Raw genomic sequence first — 11,499 nt, 5'->3', positions numbered from 1 at the left:
TGCTTCTTTTTTTTTTTTTTTTTTTTTTTGCTTTTTTAATCTCTGTCTCGCGCGTGAAGACACGGGCTCGAGGAACTTCACGCGCCGTTTGGTAGATGAAAAACAATTATTGAAACGACGTCGTTACCTTTGGATTTTTACAAGGCGTCCAAGTCTAAAGTGACACGTGTCATTCAACCATTAAAAGCCAAATCTGAGAGATTGACTCCCCTGCTTTTTTTTTAACGTGGATGGTACATAATTATGACTCATTAATGAATGAATTAATATCGAATTACCTACATTCAAAGTATATATAAATCATATAATCATATGGATGTTGACCTAATTAAATTGGTGATAATAGGTTTTAGATTCCCCCCCCCTCCTTATCTTTTGCTACCCCCTCCTCACATCGCAGAAGAACAATTGATTTTTATGAGATTATTGTTAATTCCTTCTGTTTTTTTTTGTTGGTAAATCCTTCTGATTATTTTAATAAATAAAATATTTATTATATTATATTACATTCCAAGAATGTAAAACGAGAATATAGAAGGTTATCAAGCTACCAACCGTGAAGTGAATTGAGTTTTATATTAATATAAATTATAGTTGGAAAGCTTTTGATGACACAAAGCACGGGTATCATAACAGGTTTTTTTTTATAATCCGAAAATTCATGGAACTTTGGTTCGACTACATCTCCCAAAAGATCAGAAAAATTCAGGTGAATATCCATCCCCACACTTGGATTTGAATCCAGGATGAGAGCATGTTTTGCATGTTCTTTCACCACTAAACCACCCAAACTTGGATGTTTTTATCTCCATTCTTAATTATCTATTAATCTAATAATTTAAACAGAAATTATTTTGGAAACATAAATCTTGGTTTAAAAGATTTTTATTTTTGGCTAATGGGATATGAAATATGGAGAGATTCAATAAAAGACAAGTTGTGGATATAAACAAACATTTTATCTTATAGGGCCAAGGAATTTTTTTTGGGTTTTTGCTTGAAATTCAAGGCATGTCCATGTAATTTGCATAAATTGCCTTGATCAGATTTTATCATGTCGAGTAATGGAAGTGGTCTATGTCCCCACACGGTCAAATGATCCAGAACTGTGTGTGTATATATATATATATTAAATATGCGAAATATAATATGATTTTTTTTATTTACTTTTTTAGTCCTTTTTTAAACGTATAATTTTGACCGTAGCTATTCTTTTGGCTTTATCAACGCACATACCTTTGTTTTTCTAGATTTAAAAGAATTTCATGTTTAAACAAGAAAAATAAGGGTCTTATATTATATTATCGATAACATAGTATTATTTAAAAAAAACTGATAAATATTAGTCTTGTACAATACGACGTCGTGTCGGGGGCTTGTAGAGGAGGAGAGTGTTGATATCCTTCGCCAGAATTGAGCTATTCTTGAAACCAAACAGGGGTAGAATAATGACATGGTGCCTAATTACTAATTAGTGATTTCTAAACTTCAAAATTGCGCGTATAAGATTTGATTAGAAAACCCTAAGAAAGAAACAGCTCCGACGCCGGAGTTGAGATCGTCCAAGATGCAGATTTCCGTGAAGACTCTCACCGGAAAGACCATAACCCTAGATTTAAGTCAACCGACACCGTTGACAATGTCAAGGACAAGGAAGGTATAGTATAGCATTATCCTCAATTTCGCCGAAAGCTTGTTGCTTTCGTTGTTCTTCGTCTGTTTTCGTGAAATGGGTTTGATCGGAACACGAATTGCTCTGATGGCTTCGATGGTTTGGGCATTCGAAACCCATTTGGTTGAAAATCACAGGAATTCCTCCGGACCAGCAAAGACTGATCTTTGCCGAGACGCAGCCGGAGGATGGTCGTAATTTGTCCGATTACAACATTCAGAAAGGTAATTGTTTTGTCCCACTCGTGATATGAAGTATAAAAGCATCGTTGATGTGTTGGGATTTGTCCGGTTCTTTGATTTGATCCTGTGTGGTTTTATGGTGTTTGAGTGATGAAGGATGTCGTGTTCTTGTATCCAGAATCAACCCTCCATCTCGTTCCGAGGCTCCGTCGTGGTAGCCGTCTTTGATGACTTTGGTGCTACAGAGTATAACCAGGACAAGATGATTTGCCGCAAGTAAGTAACCATACTTTCCGCTGTCTTTGTCTTACTCTGTTCAATTCCAGTTGAAACATCGGGAAGACCTTTTGGGACTAGGATGTGATGTGAAAATGAACCTTAGTTACATTGCCTATAGAACTTACCTATCTTGTCTCTCTGTTATGAATGTAAGTGTAAATTGTGAAGTAGTGGCATGGCATGTGCCCCGAGTTGGACGGAATTGGATTCTATAGGATCTGACCTTTTCACATTTATTACCTTCCTGCCCATATAAGTACATACGAGCAGGAAGGTGCATAAGATATGTCGGTCGGTTTAAGCATTTCGACGTTTGAAAATGGATCTTTGAATCTTGCTTTATCTTTCATACAGCTGGGGCCAAAGAAGAAACAAGATTAAGTAGTCTCAATGTCAGGAAAGGACCCTCGACATTCACTTATGTCTGGAAAATGATATGAACCGTCCTGCGAGATGATTCCGCGATGGCATTTTCTAGCTGAAGCTGTTCATCGGAAGTGGGTCTCTATGCGTTTCACCGCCTTTATTCCTGGTATCGGAACTGTCACTTTGTGGCAGCCTCCCCTCGCTCTCGAGATGTTTCCATTCTCAGGCCAAACTCATCAAAACATTCTCATGTGAATCAGAAGACCTTGATGTTTCCGGACATAAGCAAGAGTCGAGGAATTTTGCTTGTTTTGATGGTGGCAAAGAGAACAGACCCTGAAATTGTCTGATGATCTTTCCGAGAAGCTTTTCACTTTGACCATTAAACCTACCAGTATCGAAGATATTGATGTCGTTTTCCATAGCCAAGTCAAAAAGCTTGCTGAAACATGCCGTCCATGGAGGTCGGGTAGCCCCAAAGAAGCTCCTCCATTGCATGGAAGATTCTACTTTTTAGCTCTATAGTAGTTGCAGATACACATGCGCATATGTATGTGTGTATGTTGCTGTTGTTGCGTATATGTATACACACCTTTTGCCATGGCCAAAAGAAGAGGGAGCTTGACGGGTTTGAATAATTGCTTAAAAAAGGGTCAAATAACGTGTGGATGAATGTGTTTGTGGTCGATCACGTGTTAAAGCCGTCGATAAGGGTCGAATATATCAGAAGATTTGTTTTTTTTTAAAATCATATTTAACAGTTTTACATTTACCTGAAATCGATTTCAGAGCAAATGATGCGCCATGCATGGATAAAGGGGCATGTCGTTAAGATAGGTAAATTCCAAGAACAGAAGTGAAAAAAAAAAATAACAGAGGAAATACATTACCACCGCAAGATTAAAAGACAGAAACAGAGGATGGATCAAATTTAGTCTCATTCCTCTCTGTTTCTTTCCAAACACAAAAACGTTTCCTTTGGTCGGTGAAACATTTGCCTGTTTCCCGCCGGTGGGAAACAGAGCGGAGAGAGACAGCAACCAAAAAAAATTCTAACAAATAATCAACCAGATCTCTCTGTCTCTCTCTCTGATCTGCAGATTAATCATAGCTCGAACCCAAGAAACGAATTATGCCTATCAGAGAATCGCCGCCGTCGAGATTCCCTCTTACCGCCGTCGCCGATGAGGCTTGTTATAGCATCATCTTCGCCGGAAAATCACACCGATGATCTTTTTCCCGCCGGAGGTATTGTCGTCGCTCGACTACATCACCCTCTCCTTCTCCCTCCTCCTCCTCTGCCTCTCTCTCTTCTCTCTCTCCTTCATCTTCTTCCTCCGCATCCGCTCTCTCTCCTCCCTCCATCTCCGCAGCTTCAACTCTCTCTGGGCCGTCCGATCCATCTTCGTCCTCTTCGTGGCCTTCTGGTCCGTCAACGAGCTCCTTCGCCCTCCGTACATTCATCTGACACAGCCCCATCAAGCCAATCTCTGTAAAGCTCACGCCTTTCTCTCTCTAGGGTTTCTGAAACCTGGTTTCTTCGTCACCCTTCTCTTCCTCGTCAATGTCTCCGTCGACAAATCCAACCCTCGAATCTCCTCGGCCATCGCTTTCATCTTCCTCTCGTGTTTGCCCATCTCGGCCCTTCAGCTCTTCGTCCTTGTTTTTCCCCGACTCGAAGACTGGCTACCGAAGATTTTCTACCGAAGCTCCGTCGTCGTGAAGAATCCGACCAACGAGGTTGAGACCGTTCTGTGTGCGTTCCCTTTGCTCGGGACTATGGTGTTCGCGGTCTTCGGGGCCGTGTACTCAGTTGTCTTTGTCCTGTCTTGTTGGAAACTGATGTCTCTGGTCATAAACAAGGCACTGAGGATCAGAATCTATGTCTTGACAATGGCGGTCCTCGTGACACTTCCGGTGGAGATTGTGTTTTTGGGGTTATCTGTTCTATGGAAACCGGAGAGAGCTTCATCTGAGATCTCGGCTTTCGTCGCTTTCTTGAGCATGTTGATCTGTGCGGTCGCCGGGCAGGATATTTTGGTAATTAGACCGATCACCGACTCCTTGACGGCAGAGACCGACGGTCTCTGGTGGTCAACCCGCCAACCGGAAGATCGCCAAGAGAGTGCCGTGTAACACACGAAAAGGGCATTGAAGAGTGGCGTTTACGTAAATAAAAAGAACCAGAAGACGTAAACTCTGGACGTCAAATGCGACTTGGTCGTGATTTCACACGGCAAGACACGAAAGAGTTTCCAACATGATGATGACGCATGGAGTGTTACGAAGTGTTGAAATTTTTTTTTTGTCTCAACGTTTAAATTGTATTGAAGGAGAGTGATAGAACAAGGTCAGATATCTTGGTGGTTACAGATTCAGATTATATATTTGAATAAATTTTGTATGTATATATATATATATATGTGTATGTATGTATGTATGCATACGAGAGAAGGAGAGTAATACATTAGAATTTGTGTGCGGATGGTTATCTCAAAGCTCATGCGATAGAGTGAATCTATGATTTTCATAGAGTATTTCCGATATCTTACATTGAGTTTATCATATTTTTACACAAATCCGAAGGATAGTGGCTGCGAATTCCTAGGTTATAAAAAAATTATAATTTGAATTGAATTATATAAGTTTCTTGGAGTCATATATGATCGTATCATGTTTTATCTGATTTGTATCGGTAGCGACAAATAAATTATTGTGAATATTAAATATGTTATAAGTAAATACGTTTGAATTGTAAGTGCTTGAAACAAAAGACGTGACTACAAAAAAAAAACCGTCAAAATCTTGGTTATGATGCCATAATAATGCACAAGACATATATATGTAATGTAAGCAATTAAAGTTCTACGTGTATTTTCCCCTCGAAGATCTATGCTTGTTTTTTTACGGTTTTCGGTTTAGTTTGATTTTTTTTTTAAAAAAAATTAACAGGTTTCATTTGTTTTTGTTATAAAGTTTGATATTTTAATTCTCTGCGTGTCAATAACGCGGCGGTGACATGACAAATGATGTTTTTATCACTTTGGATTTCGGCCTATCTAGCATATAAATATTTCACCATAGAATTTTTTGGTTAAAATTTAAAACTAATTGAAATATGTTATCACTTATTACATGGAGTATATATATAAATACAGATATTAGATAGAAATGAATGAAAATATAAAGTTTTTAGACGATTCTTATATATATGTATAGAGATAAATGGTCAAACGGTACAAGTGAAAATGAAACAAAAAAAAAGAAAAGAAAAGAAAAGAAACAAATAAATAATACGGTGGGAAAGATGATTGGTAACGAAAGGTTATATATATATATATATATATATATATATATTCTGACAAACGTACGCAATGAAATTAATAAGAAAAGTATATTTAATATTTTAAAATTTATTAGAAGAATGATCAAACATTATAGGTGAGGGGACCCATTATCCCATATTTAAATCATTTAATATATGAAATGTTTTTGAAGCTAACATAGTTTGATTTATTATTATGAATTTTAAATTAGGTGAATTTAATCAATTTCAAAATATATGCTGTAACATGGCCTTTTCGACGATATTCGAGGCATATTACAAAAAAAGTTGTTTATATATATGTGGTGTGTATGTATATATATATGTATATATATATATATGTGTGTGTGTGTGTGTCAATGTGTGTGAATAAAGGGTAGTGTGTCCCAATTTTCTTGGCCATCTAACGGCTCTTCAGACTCTCGAGCTTCGTTTTTTTTCCACATCGTGCCGACATGGTGGTCCATAATAATTATAAAATTTTCTAACTTTAATTCTAATATTTTCTTTCTGCAAAATATTATTTGCATATTTCCAACTGTAATCTACGATTACTGTCGGGGAGGCCACTTAATTCCTTTATTTCGGAATAAAGTGAAATACCAGTTTTTATTAGTTATTTTGATTAAAATATATTGAATTAAACTGAATTAATTTATATTTATATTAAATTGGACATAAAAGTAAATCGAATATAATTATTTGAAAATATATTATTCAAATATTAAACTGTTATTAATCAAATATAAATTATCGCAAAATCAAAAATCAAAATTATTATAAAAATAAAAAATTTATGTAATAAAAATTATATAATTTAAATTTACTTCTAATTTATTTAAAATCAAAATCCGAAATGATTGTCCGTAGTAGGTACAACAGTTTCATATCCATTACACTTTGGAATTTGTTGTTTATTAATCTTACAAAAGCAAACGGAGAAATCTACGATCATACAGATTAAATAATATATTCCGACAAGTCCACCGATTTCTCTTGGATTATATATAATTTATCGCATTTTATCAATATTATAATCATTTTATATGCCCTAATTGCTCCAACAGCGTTTGTTTACAACCTGCTAATATACAAAATAATACTGAAAAATATTGGTTTAATCTAATTTACAAAAACGAATTTTCCATATGATTTAAAGTTTAAACCTGTCTTTTTAGCAGACATGAAATCCTCACCGTCGGATCTTAGCCACGTGTCACACCTACTCAAAAGGGCCTTTTTGTCACTTCTCCCCCGTGTCACCATCTTCGACGTGTTCCCATGCAATGCAATCGTCATGATGACGTGTATAAGAACCTATTCTGTGGGCCCGACATCTGCTTGCGTGGCATGAGGTTTTACCACTCGTTGGTTTCCAAATCTTCGTGAGGAATAATTATTCATGGCCAAGTTTTTTTTTTTGGATTTAGTGGCTTCCACCTCATAATTGTGGACGAATTTATTTTTCTCATAGGATTTATCTGTAACAGTTTATTTTGCAAAAATTATCTTTAACCATTTATAGCCAAAAATATGTGGTGATCATGCTTGTAAGAACAATCTATAATCCCGTATGGGCCAATTAATTTGGATAGAGATTGAACTTAAAATGTCATTATATGTATGAATTATATATTGGTTATAGCTTTTTGGAAATTTTCAAAATATATTTCGAATGCATATATTTAACTGATTATTATTTTCCCTTTTCGAAAATCATTTGATCTTATTTAGTTTAGTTTTTAAACGATATAAAAAGATCGAATTGTTATTTATTATTGTACACATATTTTAAAGTTCAAGGGTACTTTCGGTATGAAAACAAGGCTGTGATTAGGGTTCTTTTTATGCAGGTGAATTAGCGAATAATAGTAATTAATATGAGCTTATTGAGGTATGAAATGGGGAAGGTAATTCCCCCCTTCTTAATCAATGAAAATGGAATGTAAATAATTCCTAATTATTAATTTTTGTTAAGTAAGATTACCTCATCCAATCTAACCAATAAGTTGACTTCTTAATACATTATATTTAAAATTAGTCTAATTTAAAAATATATTAGATATGAGCTTTTATAAATTAAATTAAATAAATAGATCCAACCGAACATAAAATATGTAGTTTAACTTTAAGTTATATATTTCAAATAGAAATCAAATTCAAATACATTTTTTGACGAGGTGCAACACATCGGCGTTTACTTTGGAACCGTTTAAGGATATTAAAAATGTAAAAAAAAAAATATTCAATTCCGAGACTTAGATTAGGTAATCTATTTAAATTATCCGTTAATAAAATCATCATCCCTCCACGCATACGAAGTCACAAGAGGAGACATGGTGAAGTAATTTCCGTGTGAGCCGTCGTCACCCCTTACATCGTCAAAAGGGCCATGTGCCACTTGATCGGCATTGCCATTTGCCAAAGTAAATACACGTGTATATAAATTATAAATATATATATTCCAACTTTTATTTATTTGCAAATGTATTAATTTTAATTTAACTATTTATATAATCAGAAACATGTTGAAATAAAGATAATATCTCTTAGCTTCGACGGGAATATGATGATTACCCTACCCCGGATGTCATCAGCCTAACCATTCTTCCTTTCCATTTATAATTTTGCTCATTTAAAATAATGTTTTAAACATATTTTAATTTTTATATAGTTTATTAATTTAATTTGAAGCTGTTGATACCGGATTTCTCCCGGCCGAAAATTTTTATACCAATAATGGTTTTGAAAATAAAATAAAATAAAATTGCCATATTTGAACCAATACGACGTTCTGTTTTTTTTTTTAACATATATCCTTCCACTGTGTGATACACAAATGACAAATGTTTTCAAATATTTTCGAGAAATATTATTCGAAATTTTTTTGAATATTTTCCACTCAAGGAGAAGAAAAATAATATGATAATTAATTTTAAAATATAAGCTGATTTAACAAGGAACGAGTCTCACATAAAAAAAAAAAAAAAAAAAAACTGATTCCAACAAAAGTAAATGTGGAACAAAGCTTTCTCTAAATCGTCTCAAAATCAATATAGATGACATATGTGTATATAAGGCTATGCATACACGCACTTGTATATGTATATGTATATGTATATGTATATGTATATGTACACCAAATGAAAAGGAGGGAAAAGTAATTACAAAATAGAGGAAGTATCCGACACAACTTTATTATCGTTAACAAAATGTTGCAGAGGATAGGTCTTGTAGGTGTCACCGAGAGTGACCCACCACTCCCAACAATGGTTTTATTTATCTCCGTATCCTCATCATTTTTTTCTCTTGTCCTTAAATACAATATATATATATATATATATACATGTAATATTTATATAAATTATTTAATATATGTGAAACAAGGACATGCACGAAATAAAGATATATAAATAAAGGTACGTGCATTGCATGCGCCACTCCGTAAGAGTAAAACCTCCATTGCCACTGTATATATACACATATCGTCCTCTCCATCTCTCAACACGAAAAAAAAAACATTTTTTTTCATCATACATATGCGAAGCATATCATGAGCAACATCCCCAGATCTCTCACCGACTCTTCTCTTTCTCTCTTCCTCCTCACAATCTCCTCATCCGTAGATCCCTGGCCTTTCTCTATCTCCTCCGTCTTCTAATCGCCGGAAAACCACCATATCTCACCGGAAAAAAGCTTTCCGACCGTCGTGATATTTGTCTGAAAATTAAATGGGCTTCGGACACCAGAAACACCAGACCCGCCAGAGACACAACAACCAGGACCAGATGATATTTAAGTTCCATTTCCACGTGCCACATCTCCACTTCCATCATCATCACCATCATCCAAGAGGGTTTATGACGATCATGGTGGGGCATGAGGACGACGAAGGGCTCCATAGATTTGTGATTCCGGTGATATATGTGAACCATCCTCTGTTCTTGAGGCTGTTGAAAGAGGCAGAAGAAGAATACGGATTCAATCACGACGGTCCGATCACGATCCCTTGCCACGTGGATGAATTCCGACACGTTCAGGACATCATCGACGAAGAAACTCACCGCCGTCACAGCCACGACCACAGCCATCATTTCTCGTGTTTCAAGGTCTAATATTATAATTAGTGTTTCGATTTGTTGGGTTTTGTATTTTATTTTATTTTTTTTCCGATCTTTGGATTGATCATATGTTTGGTTTGATCCTTTGACGCGGAGACTCAGGAGTTTCCGTATTGTTTTAGTTGATGATGATGAAAAATGCAAAAGGAAATCGAATGTGAATAATTTAATTATTCTATCTTTATATCATTATATTGATTGTGAAAATAAAGAAAATTGTTGATTCGTTACATGTCCAATGGAATTATAGTGGAATGCGAAGATTTTTACATTTTATTTCCTTTTTTTGTAACCATTATTTGTTTACCACAAGTTATGATTCTTGTTGGATATGAAAGCGTTGTCGTCGGACCATGTGGCTTTTGCGGCTCTTTTTGGCTCGGAGAATGGGGGGATTTACAAAAATGACTTTAAATGTCATTTTTACTTCACGTGATAACCTTCACTTTGGAAAAAAAAAAAAAAGACAACATCATGTGATAACCTTGTAATAATATACTTCCAAAAATACCCTTCATTTTTTATTTATTATTAAATTTTAAAAAATAAATTTCTTTAATTTAGGTCTTTTTTTTCGTACCCGAATGGTCAGACGGTCAGACGGTCATATGGTCATACTATGGTCAGACGGTCAGACCTATTTGAAATTGCGAGATTCATCGATTTGAAAGTGTTAACATCGTAATAATTATCTCGTATGATCGATTTCTCTAGTTGAAATCGGTAGTAGCAATATGAACTGAACATCTTTTTTTGATGTCAAAGTAACTCTTTCCAAAGAAGACCATAGGTCTGACCGTCTGACCATGGTATGACCATATGACCGTCTGATCGTCTGACCATTCGGGTACGAAAAAAAATACCTAAATTAAATTCAAACGATTAGAAAAGTTGTATAAGGGTTATAAGAATACTTTTTCATCGTTTTGGAGTTCTAATTTCGTGTGGAGAAAACAAATCTACCAACATAAGTCAATTGTGTCCAATGTGTTACACAAACACTACTAATAGTTTAGGTCTTCTTTGGAAAGAGTTACTTTGATATCAAAAAAAGATGCTCAATCCATATTGCTACGACCGATTTCAACTAGAGAAATCGATCATACGAGATGATTATTACGATGTTAACACTTTCAAACCGATGAATCTCGCAATTTCGAATAGGTCTGACCGTCTGACCATAGTATGACCATATGACCGTCTGACCGTCTGACCATTCGGGTACGAAAAAAAGACCTAAATTAAATTTAAAGGATTAAAAAAGTTGTATAAAGGTTATAAGAATACTTTTTCATCGTGTTGGAATTCTAATTTCGTGTGGAGAAAAAAAATCTACCAACATAAGTCAATTGTGTCCAATGTGTTACACAAACACTACTAGTAGTTTAAGTCTTCTTTGGAAAGAGTTATTTTGACATAAAAAAAAGATGTTCAGTCCATATTGCTACGACCGATTTCAACTAGAGAAATCGATCATACGAGATGATTATTACGATGTTAACACTTTCAAATCGATGAATCTCGCAATTTCAAATAGGTCTGACCGTCTGACCA

At 35.1% G+C, this 11,499-nt stretch overlaps 2 protein-coding genes and 1 long non-coding RNA gene across 4 annotated transcripts; all 3 read left to right on the top strand.

Moving 5' to 3' along the window:
- The first annotated feature begins 1,513 nt into the window (after positions 1 to 1,513).
- Positions 1,514 to 3,218, top strand: LOC104811895. Of its 2 annotated transcripts, none has more exons than XR_771538.1 (4): positions 1,514 to 1,657; positions 1,810 to 1,896; positions 2,033 to 2,130; positions 2,488 to 3,218. It is a non-coding gene; the product is annotated as an uncharacterized LOC104811895 (long non-coding RNA). The 2 variants fall into 2 exon arrangements; XR_771537.1 differs by having other exon boundaries at positions 2,011 to 2,130.
- Positions 3,219 to 3,683: 465 nt separating this feature from the next.
- On the top strand, positions 3,684 to 4,635 carry LOC104813274. The gene is made up of 2 exons (XM_010540843.1): positions 3,684 to 3,747; positions 4,019 to 4,635. Exons 1-2 carry the CDS (start codon positions 3,684 to 3,686, stop codon positions 4,633 to 4,635), a joined length of 681 nt encoding a protein of 226 aa, XP_010539145.1.
- A 4,675-nt stretch (positions 4,636 to 9,310) lies between these two features.
- Positions 9,311 to 10,175, top strand: LOC104811894 (auxin-responsive protein SAUR32). Its single transcript, XM_010538751.1, has one exon. The coding sequence runs from the start codon at positions 9,556 to 9,558 to the stop codon at positions 9,937 to 9,939; it is 384 nt and encodes a 127-aa protein (XP_010537053.1). The 5' UTR covers positions 9,311 to 9,555; the 3' UTR covers positions 9,940 to 10,175.
- Positions 10,176 to 11,499: the final 1,324 nt, after the last annotated feature.

The sequence above is a fragment of the Tarenaya hassleriana genome, unplaced genomic scaffold (genome assembly GCF_000463585.1).
Source record: "Tarenaya hassleriana unplaced genomic scaffold, ASM46358v1 Cleome2, whole genome shotgun sequence".
Lineage (NCBI taxonomy): Eukaryota > Viridiplantae > Streptophyta > Magnoliopsida > Brassicales > Cleomaceae > Tarenaya > Tarenaya hassleriana.
This window is presented reverse-complemented; position numbering and strand designations above follow the sequence as displayed.

Bases quoted from the DNA above. Each gene is read 5' to 3' on its own strand.
- LOC104811894 (XM_010538751.1), top strand. From the start codon at position 9,556: ATGGGCTTCGGACACCAGAAACACCAGACCCGCCAGAGACACAACAAC.
- LOC104813274 (XM_010540843.1), top strand. From the start codon at position 3,684: ATGAGGCTTGTTATAGCATCATCTTCGCCGGAAAATCACACCGATGAT. The intron at 3,748-4,018 runs GTATTGTCGTCG...TTCTCTCTCTAG, and splicing joins TGATCTTTTTCCCGCCGGAG to GGTTTCTGAAACCTGGTTTC.